Source organism: Centroberyx gerrardi, chromosome 15 (genome assembly GCF_048128805.1).
Source record: "Centroberyx gerrardi isolate f3 chromosome 15, fCenGer3.hap1.cur.20231027, whole genome shotgun sequence".
Taxonomy (NCBI): Eukaryota; Metazoa; Chordata; class Actinopteri; order Beryciformes; family Berycidae; genus Centroberyx; species Centroberyx gerrardi.
Genome location: NC_136011.1, coordinates 8,556,462 through 8,577,723, shown reverse-complemented (window position 1 = coordinate 8,577,723; position 21,262 = coordinate 8,556,462). Strand labels below are relative to the sequence as shown.

Here is a 21,262-nt window from a genome sequence, read left to right as displayed (position 1 = left end):
GCAACCCAGGTTGAGGAGTGGGGAAATAATACTAGGCATTATGCAGGAGCTCCAAACAGGTGTAGGTTTTCGATGTGCTTGCTGCATTTTGCAGTAGTAAGTTCTGAACACTGGGAAGTGAAAATTGTAATGGCCAGGGCGTTGGTGGTGATAAAGTAAAAGCAACTAGAGAGAGGGAGAGGGAGAAAGAGAAAGAGAGCGAGGGGAGAGAGAGAGAGAGAGAGAGGGAGAGAGAGAGAGAGAGAGAGAGAGAGAGAGAGAGAGAGAGAGAGAGAGAGAGAGAGAGAGTAGCAGACACTTGGTAACATCACAGCAGGACAGTCAATCGAATCTAAAGGCGCTCAGCCACCGGCGGACACGGACGAGGCAGGTAGGACAATATGATAATGACATGATTATCCTGAAATGAGTTGATGGAAACGAAGCAGCGCTAGAGCAATAACTGCGACAGAGAAGATGTTTTCACGTAAAGGCTAATGTTTATCCATTATTTTGGAGTTGACTATTACCCACTGGAATTGTGCGCAATTCATCACTTTTACGCGCAATAGCACGCAATAACAGACCAATTTGTTTGCTTTAGCGCATGGTTATGCAGTAGCAATTTGTTTTGAACTCATTAAAATGTTTTAGAGTTTTAGAACTTGTTTTTAATAGCCTGGAGAATATATTGATGAGCGAACATTTCAGTGGGAAGACAGTGAGGTTATTAAGGCAAAATAAAATAGTATCCGAGACTATTTCACTCCACTTATGTTTTCTTTTTTAATAGTCCAGTCGCCACTATGCTGCTGGTGCAGTTGTGTCATCATAGGTTACATTGGTTAAGCAGTCAGTAAAGGTGGTGTAGTGTGCATGCTTGCATAGAGGTGTCAGGTGTTCTGTATTATCTCAGGTAGCCCTGGCGACTCCGGTGCCAGCGCCTGCTGTGAAGCGCCGCGGTGCGCACTTATTTATTCATGTGTCATCTGAACGCAGCGGCTACGCTGCGCCAGGTTAAAGGGGAATACCACTCAATTTAAGAATTCAACTGTCATTCCAATGGCCTGGGACAGCCTAGGCATAGTTTCCCGACATGGACACCCTCCAGAAGCTATAGATACAAGAGCACCAAAACTCTTAAATTTGTGATGCCAAGCCGGTGTAGTCTGCAGCCAGGAATCGCTCCACAGACACCTGATAGAAGACTGACTTTGTGGACTCATATAATGCAGATTTTTCTTATTTTGTAGAAGTGAATTTTACTTAGTAGGATGATCTCAGCTGGAGTCACTATCCTTTTATAGAGACAGTTGCAGTTACAAAATTTCTCTTAATTAAGTGCTCATATTATGATTTAAGGACTAATTGTAATCATTGTCCCAATTTGTATACTTTTTAATTGTCCATCAATAAGTCTGGATGATGCTTTTTTATTGTATTTTTCATATTTTTCATATAGCATGTGCAGGCAGATTTTTTTTTGATTGATTGTAGGTGAAAAACGTTTAGCTAAACTTTTACATTGAAATGAACTTTGAATTTTTGTAGTTCTGCCATCCCTAAATCAGAAAATGCTGAGGGAGACTATCACAGTAACAATCCCCTTTTTCTATGTTAACTGTCTATGCAGTGTAATGTATGACATCACAGATTAGTGGATGGTGGGGTAAGCTCTTATTTCTGAGGGAGCGTTCACTACAAACTGAACTGTGGGCAAAGAAACAACATGCATTCCCTTGAAGCTGGACCTCCACGGGCGGCATGGCAGTTGAGTTGACTTGAACGGTACAAGCGAAGACTATCAACTATCTCCGTGTTATCATGGTGTCCAACCTATCAGATCATACAATGACGTGCTTTAAACCTCTAAACCCAGCTGAATATGAATTTCCTTTGAATACATTCTTCTTGGGTTTCCTGGTTTGACACAGATAAGTTCTTTGTCACCAAGGCCTTTGTCGTGTCTCTGAGGAAGTGCCATTTGTTGGATACATGTTGAATGAATGAGTTTGCATTGAACTTTTGGCCTCAATACTCCCGTGTTGCAGGTTCACTGCCATCCCCACTGTGGTCAACCAGTGTATGAGTAGAACTCTGAGGCGGTTGTCACCCCTGCGTTGGAGCTACAGTATGCAGTGAAAGATGGAGCAGATGCTGCAGAACTACTTTGAAATGATTGTTTATATTTTGAAGTTGAAGGAATCGGATATTTCATATTATATATGTGATAAGCTTAAGAGAAATATTGCATTTCTACTCTTCATTTCTCTTTTTTTTGTTCCTGTTTTTCATGTATTATGTGTGGAAAGCACGCCTCTGACAGTTGCCCTTTCTGAGTGTCTGTCACTCTCACTGAATCCATTCAGAATACGAGAGGGAAGAAAAAAAGATGGTGAAATGGAGGCTCCATATCTGACAGGCACCTTGACTGACAGGCTCAAATGAAACCCAATATGAGGGATAGAGGAATGAATTGCAGATACAGTGACTCTACTGGACTATCCTATGAGGTCTCAGAGACGGAGCAGAGCGGCGTATGAGAACAAGAAGGGATGGAAGTATTGTAAAATTGGAAGAATGGTAAAGTAGTGCAAGAGGGAGGGGGGGAGGGTAATCGAGGGTATGGAAAAGTGGTAGATATTGAAATGAAGCTTCCCTTTTTGTCCCGCGGTGTTGTAAATAATTCTCGTAGCCTAGCCCATCTGTCAAAACTGTAATATAAGTTGATCCATTGGGAAAGGCTTGGCGTTGAGGTGTGAAAGCATCTGAATTGTCTATAAGCCTGCTTTGAAGAAACCATAACTCAGGGATGTGATTTTTCAAGTTTGTACTTTTGATTTTTTTCAAAGGATATCAGTTTCTTTGGACACAGAGTCCCCATTCTTTTTCTAATGTCAGCTTGCTGTTTTCCTGCCCGTTTCCAGCTGTTTCTTGGTCTCCATGATCACATTCCTGATACCTATGATTATGGCCATTGTACGTTTCCGACCTTTCCTTTTTCTCCCTCCTCCTCTCTCCTGGTCTTGCTGTGTGTGGTCATTAAATCAACCAAGGCAGCCAGGCAGAACTGAAGAAAACAGGGTGGAGAGGAGGGCTGAGAAGATGATTCTGCCCAGCCAGTTGTATTACAGGTGGACCATCAATTCTCGCATGCCTCCGTTGCTTATGGATGGAATTTGGTGGAGAGTAGGCTCACATTAGATCAGATCAGATCATTGACAGTGGTAGTTGTAACCTCATTAGCCCGGTCTTGTCCCATTGCTAGCTATGTGTTCACTTCTGTCCAATTGTAACAAAAAATACGAAATGAAGGAATTTTAAATTTGCTGAAGGAAAGGAAAGGGTTTTTTTAATTCTCCCTATTTAAACATTGGGGATTCATATCTAAGCCTGTAGCATTTATCATGTTGAATCCTGGTCTCCCCTGGAAATACCCGTGCCATGTACAACAAACAAAACAGCAATTTAATGGCAGCTTTGTTGTGTGACAAATCCTTGTTGTTGGTATTTACGCATGGAACGCTGCCCTGGAGTGGGGCTGAAGCGGCAGGGGGAGAGGAAGGAGGGGCGGGGAGACGTGAGATAGGAGGCGGGATTGTACGAGGAGAGAGGTGAAGTGTTGAGAGGCAAAGGTCGTCCATGCTGGAGAGGAGCTACTAAATGGTGTGTTTTGATCTGTCAACTGGGATAGAAACAGACTACAGCGGCTGTTGCTGGGGTGGAATGACTGGGCCCTAACAAAGAGAGAGACAAAGGAGATGAATGAGTCTCCGCAGGCTATCGGGTGCCCTCTGACACAGCTGTCTGTGTTTATGTTGTCTGATATACACACGGGCCTCCGCCGGGACAGCTTCGCCAAGCTCATTGCAGCGGATAATGGCCAAGTGAAAAGAAAGCTCGGCCAAGAAACAGGCATTTTAAGACCGACACCAGAATTGGAGAAGACCTCAGATCAGTTCACATTATAGAGGCTGTAAATGTGTTCATCGGCATAACATTTGAGTGAAGAGGAAAGACAAATCACTGACCATTGTAGAGATGAGGCAAAGAGGCATTGAGAAGAATAGCCTGCTGGTGCCATACTTATAAAATATCCCTTGGGGGAATTGATTAACATTATGTCTCTTTGTTTCCTAATGATTGTTATAGGCTTTCTAGATTGTGAAAGAGGAATGTAGCCCAAAATGTTGTGATTTAGTAGCATGAAAGTAGAGGGTTGGACACAAGGGGTTGTGAGGCATGACAGCATATTGATCTGTGCTTTTTTATCAGTAGAAGGACAAGGGGAAAAAGTCATGGAGTGTATCATTATGTTCTCACCACAGTTTCTCCACAAAAACACTAAAAGCCTAAAATCAGAGAGCTAAGATTGTTTTGTCAGTCTGCACTCAGGCACAATGGAGGTGGCAGCAGCAGGCAAGGTTGGTTGCTCACTAGACCCCTTTATATTCCTCGATTTCCTTTGTGTTTTGAATGTTAAATCTCATTTATTGTGAGACAAGTTGGCTCTCCACTGTGCTTACATGGAAATCCATTTGTGAGGCAATCGTCTTTTCAGTCCAAGTAGTATTATAGTTTTATATAGTAAATATAGTAAATCGATTATATCTGGTCTTTTAGCAAATGATTATAAAACGCATTATGGCCTTTTCACATCATCACTGTCTGTTTGAATAGGAATTAACCAGCTTCATTTATGGCGTCTGTCGTTTACCAACATGTATGTGAAAAATGAGCTTGTTACCTGAGCAGTATGCACAGAGCATTGAAGCCCTGAGAGTACAGTAGCTGACTTTTCTGCAGGAGCACCCCAGTAGAGCATCAGCCGTTTGCCTCCACCACTGCACCATCAGTCTCTTTCTATTGTTCTTATTACAGAAGCTCACCAGCATTCACTTGACAAATTCTGTTGACTGTTTCACCCAGCTGTGTCTCAGTGTGTGGCTCAGGGGGGGTTAGCAGGGGGCTTCTCTTCCACTATTTGTTCCAGTTGAAGCTACACTGATCCCCCCCCCTATCCCTCACACACACACACACACACACACACACACACACACACACACACATCACGGTGGAAAGAGTGTGTATGTGTGTATTTGGGGGAGAGGGGTGGGGAGGTGGTGGGGGGGTGGGGAGGTGGTGTGCTTGCTCAAGCGTTTGTGACAGGGTGCTGGGAATGCGGCGCCTCGCAGCACTCCCATCCTGTTCCTGATAATTACCGTCTCCCCAGGTCCCGTGTAAGCTGCCCTCTCTCTTCCACAGTGTTTTGTGGAGCTTTTTCCGTGTGTCCATACAGGATCAAAGAAGTCGCAGGCACCGGCTCCAGTGGAAGAACCGAGTTTGTCTTGGCATGTGTCCTATAGCCCCCTATCTTCTGTTTGCCTGGCGGGGAGTCAGTTAGTGATCTTTTATTGAGAGGAGGCTTCAGTCCAACTACGCTCCGAAGAAGCAAAGCAAGCGGGAGCCTGCTTTAGTTCCGTTGAAATGGAAGCTGCTCGTGTCATGTTTGTCAATTCATTAACGTTTGACTGATTTAGTGGCTTTGGGTAGGTTCGCCCAAGCTTTGTGTTAAAGATGAGGAAGCACTTCTGATTGGCCGTGAATGTGGAATACTATGCGGCACCACCGATTTCATACATCACCTGACCAAATTGAGCAAGTTACTCAGAGCTTCAACGTGCCATGCCAGTTTGATTACCACTTCTTCTTGTGAAGGACTACCTGCAGTGCAGTCCAGATGCCATCCCGTTTACATTGCGCTCTTGTCATGTGCGTGAGGATTGCTGAGTAAGGCTTTTTCGGAGAGCAGCGTGTGTCATGTTGGAGATGAAGAGATCGGGAGGGCAGGAAGGAAGACATTACTCAGCTCATCAGAGCAGCGCTGTCCCTCCCTCCTCCCTGACAAAGCCAAATGTCTCCTAATCTGTCTCTGATCTCTCTGCTAATGAGTGATGGCTTTTTCATGAGGACAGAGGGCGGGCAGAAATCTGCCATTGATTTGCTGTGATAATCCAGATTTGGCTGCCAGCTGAGGCCCGCCGCTCCCTCTGAGAAGGGTGCCTTGGAGGTTAAGGCAAGTCAGACACAATTGCCATGTAATCAATAATATCGAGTGCTGTAGGCCGGGAGATACAGCCGTGTGGGCAGGCTGGCCTCTCCGGAGAGAGCCCAGCGGGTCTAGATATTACTCTTCACTTTACACTGCCTTAATCACATATTACTGTCAGATAAGCTATAGGACGGCAGCTCTCATTAAACCGACCTGGATCTCAGCCGGGCTAAGCTTTGCCCGGTGGGAGCTGTGTACGTTCCTAATAGGCATTCTGGGGGGCTTGAAATAGCCTGCCTTTAAGTCTGGGTCCAGGGCAGGATCTCGGGCCTGTTGGCAAATATAAAGGGTGTAAAAAAATAGACTTGATTTAATGGACTTGAAATAGATTCGATTTTCTAATGCCTGATACATAAATGTGAGAAACTATCAGAGGTCAATAATAACTTTCTTAACTGATGCAAAATAGACAAAGAGACTTGAGAGCAATCAAAGGCTTTCCTGACCAATGAAAAAATTGTTTGGAAGGACTGCGGCATACATACATAAGTGGACAAGCCAAGGATGTTGCGTTGTTAATCCAAAAAGGAAGAGACAAGAGCCGACATGAATAGGACCTCGAACAGACAGGGCGGAGAGAGAGAGAGAGGGAGCGAGGGGGAGAGAGAGAGAGAAACAAATAATTGCAAAAAAAAGAGTAAAAAAAACAGAAAGGAATGCAGAGAGAAAGAGACAAGCCTGGAGAGAGCGAGAGATGGGTACGAGATGTTGTCGGAGGGGGGGGTGGGGGGTAAGCGGGAGACGAGCAATGACTTTGACAGAGGGAAGGAGGGAGCGAAGGAAGTGAGGGAGAGATGGATAGTGACAATGTAGATGAGGGAGAGGGACGGTGCTGCAGTGGGGGGGTGGGGGGGGCACCATCGAGGGCCACCTCACCGCTCAGCCCTGTCCTCTGCAGGTAATTGCCCCGGGCATGACTGATTGCTTCGCCAACCTCTCAGCCTGTCCCGTAGGCGCTCAGCTAAATCTAAAGCTAGATCCTGCCTTTACACTAATTACTAACTCACCTCCACCACTAGGTGCCCCTGCTTGTTTTTTCAGCTTACCTCGGCTGCTCTGTGCTCGATGTTATCCCTTCGCCGTTGCTTAACCTGAATATTTGGAGAAATCAGCCGCAGCCAAAGTGCAGTGCATAGTAAGTCAAAAGTCAGGAATCAGTCAAGAATTGGTGCAATTTCTGGGAAGCTTTCCAGAATCCAGGTTACATATACAACGGATAACTAGGTCAGTGTGAGCCCTCAATGCAATCATAATAGTACAGTGTAACTGTAGCCTTGTGGGGGTGCAATGTGAGAATGTTTAATATTGTATCCCCCTGCATCCTGGACAGGGCAGAGAGCAGGATGCTGCTGCAGGACGGCTGGTTGTATCCGTGGCCGTAGCCTCAGCGCTCTGAAACTCAACGCGTCTGTCTCAGCCAGTATCCATCACTCACACTCATCCAGCCGTCATCTCAGAAATGTCCTTTAGCATTTGGTGGAAGGATTAGTGAAGAGGCTGGATAAGGTTTGCGGGAGTATATGTAGTGTAAGTTGGTGTGGGTTTGCATCTGTGTGATGTGTTTGTTTGTGTGTGTGTGTGTGTGTGTGTGAGAGAGAGAGAGATCAGCTGGCTCTATGGCAGGGGAGAGCATACAGCCGAAGTAAAGACCATGTGTAAATCACAAACCACCACCCAGCATATACTACTGAATAATAGAACAGGGAGATGAAAAATGATACATATCAGTATTGTACAGATTTTTGGTGCCACTATCAATTTTGAGGCATCAGATTGTATCAAAATGCTTCAGAATGATGGATTCTTTCAATGGCATCTCAAATATTCAATTAGTCTGTGGGCATTTCTATTTCTATTTCTGAGAAAATCAATAGCGCACGGTCTGATTCTATTTAGAAAAGCAGATAGTACAAATGATACATAGAAAAAGGAAAAAGGCTTAATGAAATGTATTTTCATTGAACAACAGAAGGGATAAAAAAAAAAAAATAATTTTGGAAACGGCATCAAATTTGACACCTCAAAACCTGTGTATTGAATAATTGAACCAGTGTTGAATAATAACCAGTATGACAGCCATAACCAGACACTGGGAACAATCTGAAAGTCTGAAAACACATCGACTAATAGCTCAATAAGTATTCAAACCCAAGCAGACCTTACCACGCTCCCAATGTTTTTATTTGTTATCAGACTGGAGAGCCAAGAATGTGTTTATATTGATTGTCCTTGTCCTAGCTGGTCAGCCCTACCCTAGCATTACTGGAGAACACAGGGAGCACTTTGAGACTTTGCCCTGAGGTCGTTTAGCGCGCTGTGTTTTAGTTACGGGGCCTGATAAACAGTGTGTATCCAAAGAATACATTTGGCGGCTTTGAAAGTGCTCCGGGCTATCCCAGTAATACCAACTGAGGCGCGTCTATGATACTGACGGTAGGAGACGAGATTAGAGGGAGTGAGTGTTCCTCCAGGTGAGGACGAGCTGTGGTCGTCTGTAGTCTGTCGCCGCCGCCGTCGTCGCGTGGACAGTTTCAAGTTCTGCCGTTTTCAGTGGATTTACTCTGAAGTTTCTGTCAGAGTTACCAACTGAGCGGTTATAATGGTCCTCATTATGAGGACCACAGCTATGTGGGGAAGAGCAGGGAGGGAGGGAGGGGAACAAGGGGGGAGAGGCAAAGAGAAAAGGGAGACAAGGTCTTCAGGGCCCAGCAGGAGAGATGAATGGATAGATACAAGGAAGGAAGGAAGGAAGGAAGGAAAGAAGGAAGGAAAAAGTAGCAGAAAAGAGCCGTGCAGGCAGCATTGTTAGAGGAAGTGAATAATGCTGAGGAAACAAGAATCCAAATGAAAACAAATGTGCCTATTTAAACTGACACACATGCACAGCTGATACAAGCACACGCACGCACACACACACACACACACAGTATATATATATATATATATATATATATATATATATATATATATACAGTAAGAAATGACAGAGGCCATTCTTTACCATGCTTCTCTTTCTCCTTCACCTGTAAATTTTAGCTGCTTTGTCTGCATTGAATTCACTACACACCGTATATCTCCAGCAGCACTGCAGTGACGGGACAGCAAGCAGCAACACAAAGCGCCATGTTTATTGTATTTTACTGCTTCTCGCACGGGGTTCCTGTAGTTTATTTCCCTTTTTTCTGCTGTTTGGCTGTCGGATGCCTGAAGGACAAGCAGCACTATGTCTCTGCACGTGCCAGGGGGAGTGTTACTGCGAGCCAAAAACATAGTGGCTTTTGGTGAGAGGGAGAATTTAGACAGATAACGCCTCAAAATGAAATTGTCAGCGAATGAGTTTAGCGACCGGTGAAGCCTCGCCGGGGCAGATGATGATAGTGGAAAGGGAGGGAACGGATAGAGAAATAGACCGAGAGGGAGAGGGAGACATGAGAGATGTAATGAATTATGAAAGGGCTGATCTCAGGGAAGACAGCGAGAGGTTTCTACATTGGCTGAGCTACTCGTTGACAGGAGCCCTCATGCGGCAGCAGGCCAACACACACCTGCCAACATGTCACCTAGGTACAGGCTTACCAAAGCAAACATCACTGTAAGCCTGCCTTCCTTGCTGCATGTTTGTCTGTATACAGTATATGTGTAAGAGAGAGATAGATAGCGGGAGAGAGTCAGTGACAAAGCATGGCAGCCATTTACAGTCGATTGGAGGTGTGCGCAGAAGCTTTGTCCCCCTCCACCCAGTGACATTGACAGTAAATACCAGTAAACAAACATCCACAGCCATCAAAACGCTATAATTAGCTTAATTATGCCCTCCACGTATTAAGTGTGATTACGCGTCATTAATTTCGACCTTACAGTTGGCTCAGTGAAGCTGCGCCAGACGAGTGCCTCGCAAATACCACTTACACTTTGCTTTTCCTTTTTGCATTGCACCAGACACTGAATTTTCATCAGACAATTAACACTGCGACGTCTTGATTATGGCTATTAAACAGTGTGTAAATGAGCTGTTGCTGCGAATTCGCCTTCATCAACACTCCCCCACAAACACACACACACACACACACACACACACACGCACACGCACAAGAAAACACCTGCTTTAAGCATACAGAGTATCCTTTTTCCCTGCCTCGTAATTATACTGATCACATCTCCCACTCGCTTAAATGGTAATCACCTAACATAAACGAGCTGAATTCTCTTAGGACATTACGTGACAGACAGCGACTGGAGATTAAAACTGTAACGTGGGTAATCAACTAACTAAACACTTGTGACTGTATCCTCTGTCTCTCTCTGTGTGTGTGTGTGTGTGTGTGTGTGTGTGTGTGTGTTTGTGCAGGTGAAGGCGATGTCGTGGAGCGTGGGTTTAGGCGGCAGGATGACATTGGCCAAGCTCCTCCTTCCCTTCCTCATTCTCCACCCTTTCTGTGAAGGTGAGTACCTACTATCAAGAGTAACTAAGGGAAAACTTAGACCAACAAACAAAGACCAGGCGTTTTTGTTTGTGACAGGCCATTATAAGAGAAAGGCCTTTATGCTGAATAATGTATACAGTGAACATAAACGTCTGGTACAGTGCTTATATTTCAGTTCATATTCCAATTATTCCTGTGTAGCTGCTCAGTGGCCGACAGTGGAAGACTGTGGTTGTACTGGGCATTGTGTGCAACTGTGTGAATGTGAAGCAGGGTGTTGCTGAAACAGAGCAGGCATCAGTCTGTCAACTTTCCCTGAATAAATAAAGGCTTCAAAAATATCAGTGTGGCATCAGCATTCAATATTAAAAACTACCTTTGTCAACCAAATACATATGAGCTGGGTGAAATATTGATATAATATCGATATCGTGATATAAAACTAAAGATTCTCTGGGATTTTGGTTATCGTAATATCGTGATATAAAAAGCTGTGTTATAGTTATCTTTTACAGTTACTTATTTGACTGTTCTAATGTTCAAGAGTGAAATGAACAATGAATGCTTCTACCTGCTTCGCCATCATATCCCCATTAGCCTACTAATGCTCGTTTCTCAAAATGTTCTCATGTGTTAAGCACCAATAGTCATTCCCAAAATATCGTCACATTATCGATATCGAGGTATTGGGTCAAAAATATTGTGATATTTGATTTTGTCAGTATCGCCCAGCCCTACAACCACCATTAAGACAAAAAAAAAAGAAAACTTTCCAAAATGTGAAGACCTCCCAGGCTACTGCAAGAGATTTGATGGCAGGTTTTTAATAGGAGTTTTACAATACCTGTACAACCTCCTCTTCAGTCCTTGATAATCAAAACCCTAAAAGACTTTTTCATCTTTCTGTCTCTTACCTTCTACACCTCACGCTTTCCCTCGCCATTTCTTGACTTCCACGCCTTTTCCTTTCAGCCCCTATTCATGTGCTATTTCTTCTTCTTTTTTTCCTACAGTTTTATCCTGTCATTCCTTCATCCTTGCACTCCCTTTTTTGTCTTCCCCTTGTCTGTCTGGCATTATTCTCCAGCCGAAGAACCACTTTAAAAGATTTGTCTGCTTGCTGAGTGTGTCTTTGAGAGTGTTGGAAAGACACAGAGAGACGGACAGACAGACAGACAGACAGAGAGTGAGAGTGCTTCGCTGCTGTGGAAAGTCACGGTAACAGTCTCGCTGTGACAGGCAGGAGACACCTCCAATCACACACAGTGCCGAAGCAGCGGGGAAAGTTATTAAGTGAATGCCACAACCTCTTTCCATCACCCACAATGAGTTTATCAAGGGCTTTGCGCTCCGGAGTCCTCCACCGCCCCTCGCTCTCCCCTCGCTCTCCCCTCGCACCTTGTTTGCCTTCTCTGTCTATTACCACATCTTTCTGGCCTGAACCTCTGTCCCTCCCTCCCTCCCTCCCTCCCTCCCTCCCTCCCTCTCTCTCTGTCTCCCTCCCCCTTGCTTTCTCTAACTAACCCATTAGCACACTGACCCTGTGCTCCTCTTGAGCATTACCTCCTTGCTCCAGCAAATGGGAGGCATGATCACTACTGTGATTATTTTGGGGGTGTAATCTATCCTCATTCCGCCGGCCCGGGCTCCGATGCGATGCCTCACAGTAATTAAGCTGCAGGTATGGATGGGAGCTTGTTAACTACACCCCCTCCCTCCCTCCCTCCCCCCACCACCCCTCCTCTGCGAAGCACGCTCCGTGTTCCTGGCACCCGCCAAGAGCCACGTTGGCAAGACGGCGATGAGCATCTTCTGCCGCACAGGCGAGCGGAGGAGTGTGCAAAACGAGAGGCTCCCGCGTTCAAAGGACCGATTCACTCTATCAAACGCTCGCACTTCAAACAGGCTGGGCCTCCCCTTTCTCTCGCTCCGGCGTCTCTGTGGCCCTCCGCCCCGCTCGGCTGATCAAAGAGCGTCAGCTTTGTTCCCTGATCTCCCCCAACAAAACAGCTTGTATCCCGCTGCCCTCTGACACGGCAGACACAGGCCCAAACACGGCGGAGGCGTGCGCACGTGCCACTATTTCCAGCTATTAACCCTTAATGGGGATTCAATTGTGTGGGATTCTGTTAATCAGCAGGAACATCTTCCCTGCCGCACAGAGAAATCAATATGACGTTGCTCATAATTTCTTCGCTGGAAATACAGAAGTACATATACTGTGTACATGCTGAATATGATTGGACATGCTGCAGGGAATGATTCCGCTTCGTGTTGCTCCTTTTTTTTAATCTCTTTTTATTAATCTTATTAATCTCTTTTTTTTAACTGGCTTTATCACTGCTGTCAGATGTCAAAATCTTGTATCTTCAAAAAGGCAGCTTTACAAGAACTTACTATTTTCAGACCTACATCCATGCACTTTTGAAAATTGATCATGTATGTTGAATGGGTTTTGTTGACAGCAGAGGCATACAACTCGCTCTACCTAAATAAACCTGGAGTTAGAAAGTTTTTCTCATGACAGCAGCATTATCTTCCTTGTTTAATTGATGCTTTCTGTTTACAGTGTTTTTATCCTGACTGCAAAGTGCTTCTTAATGTGGAAACACTTGCATTTTTAATTTTAAAAGGGCAATAAGTAGGATTTTTACTGTTCCATTGCCCAAAATTACCATAATGTATCTGCGGGGGGGGGGTTAATTGTTGTTGATCAATACCAACAATGACTCACGACGAGGGGGAAGGCCGATTACTCGGCCAGGTGCTGAGATTTCTCTCTGTCAAAACTCACTTTCCCGCAGTGTTGCCAACTCTCCTCCAAGGAAAGTGGCTATCGGCTGCTCAAAAAGTCACTAGAAGTCGTCAGATGATGACATTTACAAATGTCAGCGATTATTACGTTAACAATATTATTTTTTTAAAATCACAGAGACTGTAGTAGATTGTATGGGGACCTATTGTGATCCACCTCTCTTCCTCTTCTCTCCATCACAGCCTCCAACCAGCCTCCGCGCTTCGAGAACTACTTCTTCCAGTCCTACCTTCTCATCTATGAGAATGCAGCTGTCGGTGAGTCTCCGCAGAGTGTGTCGGCGTGCTCTGTTTGATGCATTTAGATGGTTTGAAGAAAGTTAAGCTGTCTTTGTTGATGGCTGTGTCAACTTGTTTACTGCTCAGCAATAGTCTGTCCTCTGTATTACTCAAATATAAACAGAGAGAGAGAAAAGAGCAAGTAAAGAAAAATGTCATAAAAGGAGATAGCAATGGATGCCCTCTATCAGGGCATGTGTGTGTGTTTGTATATATATCTGTGTGTGTGTGTGTGTGTGTGTGTGTGTGTGTGTGTGTGTGATGAGAAGGAATCCCTGAAGCCTGGTCGTCTGAGCGATTCTGGGAGGCTGTCTGATGTATAGCTGACGCAAAAGCCACAGAAACCCTGGATGCTTTGGATATCGCACGTCCTGGTGTTGATGTCTGGATGAAAGAGTTCCTCTAGATGTGATATCTCAATGTTATTTCAGGCTTGCCTGGACGTCATGTCCCACAGCTGTTGGGGGACTTTGGGGGTTACGGTATGAAAGCCAGATATGGTTGAATCCGTTTCCTCCTGGGTCTATTATTCCCCCTCTTATTTATTTTTTGTCATTTTTGTTGGTTGCAGTGATTGACAGGGCAATTTGGAGATGTCTGGCTTTTCATCATCTTCTGAGGTTGTCTGTGGCTCGGAATTAAAATCCTTTATATTGGATTGATTTCCTAGGAGTTTGTTTTTTTATCACGCGACCTTTACCCTCTGCCAGTCTGTCTGCACTCGTGGTCTGAGTCTTGGAGTGCTCACTTATCCATGTCTACACCCTCAGACTGAAAGCTTGTGTGTTGTGTGCCTGCGTCTGTTGGTGTGTGTGTGAGTGTGGGTCATGGGTTACATTGCGCTGGTACACACAACCTATAATGTGTTTTTTTTTTTTTTTTTACACTTTGTATTGGAGTCAGGAAAAGCAAAGGTCATAATACGCCACCAAGCTTCCGTCGCTAATCACCGTCATCCCCCTCCACATCATCATCGTCTTTGTTGTCTGTTTTGCTTTACTACTACTACTTTGTATTGGAGTCAGGAAAAGCAAAGGTCACAGTAACCCACCGAGCCTACAGTACATCATCATCCCTACCCCAAACACCATCCTCCTCCTCCTTAACCTCATTGATCTCATCGTTGTCTGCTTTGGCCTCTCCGTCCGACAGTACCAAGCTGTTTCTGGCCGTAAGCCATCCTTCAGTCAGTCAGCTGGTCTCCTAACCAGCCAAGGGCATGGATGTGTTTGTGGGTGGCGCTGCTCATTTCCCTAACCACTCTCTCCAGGTTGCCCTCTGGCCATGAATCACTGTGTCCTCTCCTCAGGCAGCTGGGCTTCAGTCCAGCAACCCCCCTCCATTGGTCCAGAGAGCCGTCAGTCATGTCCCCGACCCGGCCTGTGATGGCTTATTCAGTGGTGTGATGATGAGGGCGGGCTGAGTGATTGGACAGTGACAATTTGTCAAGATTATTGTTTATTAGCTCAGCAGATGTCCTCGTCCGGGAGGCCCTCCAGTACATACACACACACACGCACACTGAATCAAGCTATGGAGACAGGGTTTGTTAAGTATGTGTATGTGTGTGTGTGTGTATGTAAGTGTGTCATGTGAGTAGAGGATTTCAGGTGCCATAGGGTAGCACAATGTCCTTTTCACCCCCGAAACTCATATCTACTTGATATCCAACACACCGGCTCAGGAGACTTGCCCAACAGTGGTTTCAATGCCGACATCGCTCTTACTGTTGATTTGAATAAAGGGCATATTAAAGATACATATTTTCTCATCTCAAGATTCAGTGAAAAGATTGTGCAGTGAATAAAGAGTTGTTAAATTGGGCTTTTAGGGAACAAAAGAGGCGAGTTAATCATGTTCAAAACGCCATACCTTGCCCCATACTTCATTTGGCCATTATTTCACCATAGCTTTGATGAACAGCCTAAATGAGCCGCTGTCTGATTCTCTGACAGCCAAACTGCATGACTTCAACCCGGTGATCAGGTTTCCACAGTAACTCTGATTGGTCATATTCAGTTACCATGGCGGTTGCAGGGCTAAATCCCGGTGATGATGTAACAGCATGGGGTACATGTGAGCTGGATGTGTGAAGTGAAACCCAGGAACCAGTTTGTTGTATAGCCTATGTGACGCATGCACAGGAGGACATTTATAGGAAACATGGGCGGAGCAGGTATCCTAGTTTGAAATGGTCTGCACAAACACACACACCCATACCCATACCCACACACACCTTGTCTGGGCAGCAGATCAGTGACTGCAGTTGGAAGGCTGATGTAGGCCTCAGAGCCCGTAGCCACGGCCCTGTGTGGCTGGCAGAGCACATGATTATTTATCAGAGAGATGAGGGAACACATCCAACCCCAGCATGGATATTTGATCTGAGGCTACATCCCCTCCTCTCCTCCTCTCACCAGCAAGGGGTCTGGCTCAGGAGTCGGGACACGGTGTAGGAGAGATGCTGCACACATACAGTGTATGTATATTGCAGAGTCATGTGTAACACAGTAGGAGAAGTCCCTCATTCACACCTCTGGTGTAAATACTATCCTTCACCCCTGAGTCAAGTGCAGTTTTGATTTGGCTCAATTGACAGTGAAGCTGTCTATCATGCTGGCAAGCACAAGAGATGCGGATGAGGCTGAACCCAAGAGGAAGCTATAGTTCTTGTTGGCATGTATGACACCTGTATTGTGTAATTAGGCTATTTTAGTGTTCTGCTATGCGCCACAAAGGTATGATAAAGCCTCAGATCATCTCATTTTAGATTTACAAAAAGAATATTTCATATGGTGTTAAGAATAAATTCCTCTCTCTGTTCATCTCAGTTCACAGAGTGTTTGTGTGTCTGTGTGTGTACGTGTGCGCCCCTGCATGTGTCTGTGTTTGTGTGGGTGTGTGCGCACATACGTGTGGGTGTGTGTGTACGCCTTGGTGTATACCGTGCCCGTGCACATGTGTGTTTGGTGTGGGCACGCCTGCGTGTGTTCATATTTCATGCATTTTTATCACACCCAAGCACTGGGATCATGCCCTCATTGGGGTTTGGCTAAACGGAGGAGCTGATGTCTAAATGCAGTGGCAGATAACAGTGTGTTGTGTCAGGAAATGGGATGTGTAATTAGAGTGAGAGAACACTTTGATTAAACGCTCTCATCTCCTAATCCACTTTGCCCTGATTCGGCAGATTAAGCTCTCTACTGAGTAATTAACTTGTGGAGAGAACACAACATTTGTTCAAAATAAGAAACTTCCGCACTCTGCTGGGATGATTTGTGCATGTCTTGTAGTTTACGCCAATTGAGCATAAGGCTTCGGTGTCTGATTAAATTTAAAAGTTTGGCCTAGGCTAACGTCATTAAAACACATGTTTATTTGCAAGGTATGAATTATTGTGTATAGCCAGATTTACTCCCCTTAGTGTTGTTTTCTTTGTTGAGACAGTGAGAAGGCTGAAGGGGCTCAGAGCAGCACAGGAGAAAAGGCTCTGGCAGGATCCAGTCTAAGACCAGCAGGGTTACATGTGCTTCCAGAGGCTTGGCTCTTCAAACATCGCTCTCCCTTTTGTTTTATTAATAACTACAGCAAGTTTCCTCATCTTTACAAACTTTTTAAACCATTCTGAGCAAAAAGTTGTGGAAGTGCCTACCTACAAATACCAGGATGCTCAGTTTATGTCGATATATACTGTATATGTCAATAAAAAATATCCACTAGACATCTTGCTCTCTCCCTCTCTTCCTGTCTCTCTTTCGCTCTCTCACTCTCCTCCTCTTAACTTCCTCGCACTCTCTCTCTCCCTTTCTCTTCCACCCTCTCTTCTGCTCCCTCGCATTCTTCTACTGCCACAGTAAATACCTTGTACTTTTAATTAGCTCCATGGCTTTCCTAATTCAATAATAATTAAGGAGCAGGAAGTAGCCCCAGGGAACGACTTATTAAAGCCTTCCCCCTAAACGTGTTGATAATGTCTGTGTACACTCTCACCAGCCAATTCCCTTCTGTCGGCTGCCTAGCCCACTCTGCATTAACTATGGCTGTTACATTGTGGCTCTCAGCCCCCCCCCTCCCCCTCCCCTCTACACGCGCGCGCACACACACACACACACACACACACACACATACGCACAGTCTGTCTCTCTTACTCTGCCTCTGCGTTTCTATTTCACTATTGTATTGACAGTATTGGCTTGCCTACGCTCAAATAAATAAATGTATTCATAGCTATTGGCAGTGATAGTAGAACGATGGTGCGCTAATGTGAGTGCCTCTTTATCTCCTTGTGTACTGGAGGTTGATAAGGCAATGGCTTCCTAATGTGGAAGCCTATATCTAAAAGGAGACTGACCTCTTAAACCGTACAGACATTCACATCCAGTATGTTATTGCTTTGATCATGGACAGCGCCGTATTGATTTTTAAACGTCTTTTACAAAGAGCCCACAGAGCTAAGATCCTCTTAATGATGTTATCCACCGACAAATCCCGAAGTTGCTCCATTCACTGTGAATAGAGACTGAATTGTGGATAAAGCGGCAATATTCATGGTTTGATTTGCTAACATATTTGTTGGCAAGACAATGCAGTAACAATCATTTGGATATAAAACATTCTATGAGTCCAAAGTCAGTCTCTTTTCCACCCTCTTTCCTCTTGCTGACATCACAGGTTCATGCCTTGGTTCACTGGTTTCAGACTCTGAGGAGAGTTGCACTCTTAATTAGCTCATGGCCTTCCCATGGCAATAAGTGAAGGAACATGCAGTATACAGTATATGTAATGGTGAAGACTACAGGTTTTCCTCCTAGTCTAGTAGTGGTTTGTGTGTTTGGTGTTGGGAAATCCAGATTTGACTCCCCGTCAGTGACACTTGGCTGGAGATAAAGGCACTCCAGCGCTGCTTCTCCTGCTGCTGCTCAAATGATTGGTCAGGCCATTACTGGACCGGAGAGTGATGCCTCCCTTCCTGGCCCGCTCTCCCGGTGCAAATCACTGACCGACCAGCTGATTTACACAGCACTCCGTAGGAGCATACCCAAGCATGTGCATGGTCTCCGTCTTTCTTTGGCTCTGGGCTGCTGTATCAGTGGAGTCTCCACAGATGTGACTCATTCACACTAAACCCTTTCCCCCTTCCTCTGTCTCAACTGCACTCTGCTGCATCGGATCTCTTGTTGATTCTCTTTTAACTCTGACACATTTTCACCCGTGCTGATCCCCGTCCAAACTGCCCTGTGTTTTTGTCTGCCAGACATACGCAGCAGCTAATGGTCGACGCTGTAGTTTTTAGTATTGATTTATTTATGTACAGCCGCAGACAGCTCTTATAGTTTTTCGACGGCATGTCCGCTGGCGAGTCCAACTTCTCAAAGCACACACTTTACACTTTACATGCTTTTTGCCTTGTCTTGGTGAGAGAAGTGCAGGCTGGCAATGGACACTCACCTCAGCGGGCTTTACTCGACTTGACATTGCAAGCAAACATGTCTACTCCACACACTCACACACACACACACACACGTGCACACAGACTGCACCCACGCTTACGCATACACAGGCACACACCGCACATATAGGCACACATACACAGGTGGACGCATGCTTACACACACACACACACACACACACACACACAAGTTATTTAGTCCAGTATTAATTCTTAAAATCTTGTTCATAAGTTCTATTATCTTGATATAAGACTGATCACTCTACTAGTATCAAGATAACATCACTTTATGGAGTAAATTCTTGAAAGAGTAGAAAGTAGATTTGCATTCAAATCATCTGAAATGATCTCACCCCAGTGGCAGATATCCATGACTTGATACTAGATTAAATGAGTTGTTACGATGGATATTTTTCCCAGTGTACACTTGTCCTGCCCTCTGCCTCTACAGACCAGATAATCCAGAGCAGGAACAGAGGCAGAAAAAGAGGAACGAAGAAAGATGAGCAGTGATAAAATGAAAGGGTAATCAGGGTATTGTCAGGAGAAGAAGAAGGGGGCAGAGCGGGGCAGCTCCTCGGAGAGTTGAATCAGTGTTTTTGGGATGCTGGCTAGTATCCAGGCCTGCCTGTTCTGCGGGGCACACTGCAGATATTTGTCACTGTCTGACTGTCAGCAGGGCAGCGCAGAGGTCTGTTTACGCTCCCACATTCAGCCCTCATTTAGCCAAATTGGAATGCAATGTGTGTGTCCTTTCTGCCTCTCTGGCAAGCGCCGTAGTATCTGTCACTGTTTGTGAGTTTGAGTTGGCGGATATGCACCGCGTGCGTGAGCGAGAGTGTTTGCGTTCGTGTGTGCGTGTGTGTCTTGGTTCTATAAATCCTATCTCCCAGACGCAGAAGTGAAGCATTCCCCTCTGTTGAGGTTAGAACCACCTGATCTCAGCGGGAGATCATTCCCGACGCTTCCGGGAGATATTCTTAATGACTGGAAGTTTTTTTTGCTCCCCGCGTGAAGAGTCCTCGCCTACCTCACTCTGGGAAGGGGATACACTTGATCTCCTTACTTCTCCCGACAGCTCTCTGCTGTCACTGAGCTGCAGCATTGACTGCCACCATGGCTTCCCAATAATGCCAGCAGACTGCCATCCATGAGGGACCTCTGTTTTGGTTTAGTCAATCATCCCTTATCTCTCCCCTGTGGTGTCTTGCTCTCCCCTTCTTCCTCCTCTCCTCTCCCATCTCCCCCCTAACACCCCACGTCCCCACCTCCTCCCTCTCTCTCCCAGGAAATAATGGGTTCCACGGTTCAGCGGCGTCTGCAAACACACCATCCATCATGACGCTGTGCTGCGCTATATTGTCTGCACTTACCCTGCACGTGACGTGTTAGTGTTAGCATGGCCCATGCAAACGCTCACAACAGCCCAGCCCCTCGCTGCAACATTGCCTCAGACTCTTTAACAAATGCTAAGCGTTCCTCGCGTCCGTCTTCCGCTTTCCACTGCTCTATTTTTCTTCCCGGCTCTCTGACTTTCACTCTTGCTTTTCTGCCTGCACTGCAAAAAATTTTCATCTTAACAAGTAATTTAGTCCCCTGTTCAGTCTTAAAATATATATATATATATATATATATATATATATGTATATATATATTTTCTTAAAACAAGTGAAAAATTCTGGCAGCGATGTGAGACAATTCCACTTATTTTCCAACGCAGTTTCACTTGTTTCAGGAAATTTCTAGGAAACAAGGCAGAATAAGGCAAGTCCCTCCACTAGTATCAGGAAAATCTGATTCAAAACAATTCATGAAGTTGATTTGCATTGGAAACAAGTGGAATTATCTCATCCCAGTGGCAGATTATTTCACTTGTTTCAAGAAAAATACAATTTTAAGACTCAATACTAGGTTAAATGAATTGTTAAGATGGATATTTTTGCATGAGACTCTTAACAAGAATTGTTTTAGATTGCCTCAGACTTAGGGCTGTTGCACTCCGCATTGTAGGATGCCAGTGTAGTCCGGCTCTAAAACAAGCACTCCAACACGTGATAGATAGATAGATAGGCACGCTATCCTGTTGAGCCCGGTCTTCAGTTTCAGCTGCACGGTCCAACATGTTATGCAAGAGCCGTATAGGTTTTCTGTAGAGACACTATCTCATGCCTTGGCCTTGTCCTCACACCCTGCTGATCTCTCTCT

The 21,262-nt window shown here is 45.2% G+C and overlaps 1 protein-coding gene across 1 annotated transcript in view; it reads left to right on the top strand.

Moving 5' to 3' along the window:
• Nucleotides 1–285: 285 nt before the first annotated feature.
• cdh23 (cadherin-related 23) overlaps nucleotides 286–21,262 on the top strand; it is a 169,164-nt gene continuing 148,187 nt past the window's right edge. The window contains exons 1-3 of the mRNA XM_071913296.2: nucleotides 286–370; nucleotides 10,440–10,533; nucleotides 13,513–13,587. Coding sequence (XP_071769397.2) covers nucleotides 10,449–10,533; nucleotides 13,513–13,587 — 160 coding nt within the window. The 5' untranslated portion in view covers nucleotides 286–370; nucleotides 10,440–10,448. The remainder of the gene's footprint in view (nucleotides 371–10,439; nucleotides 10,534–13,512; nucleotides 13,588–21,262) is intronic.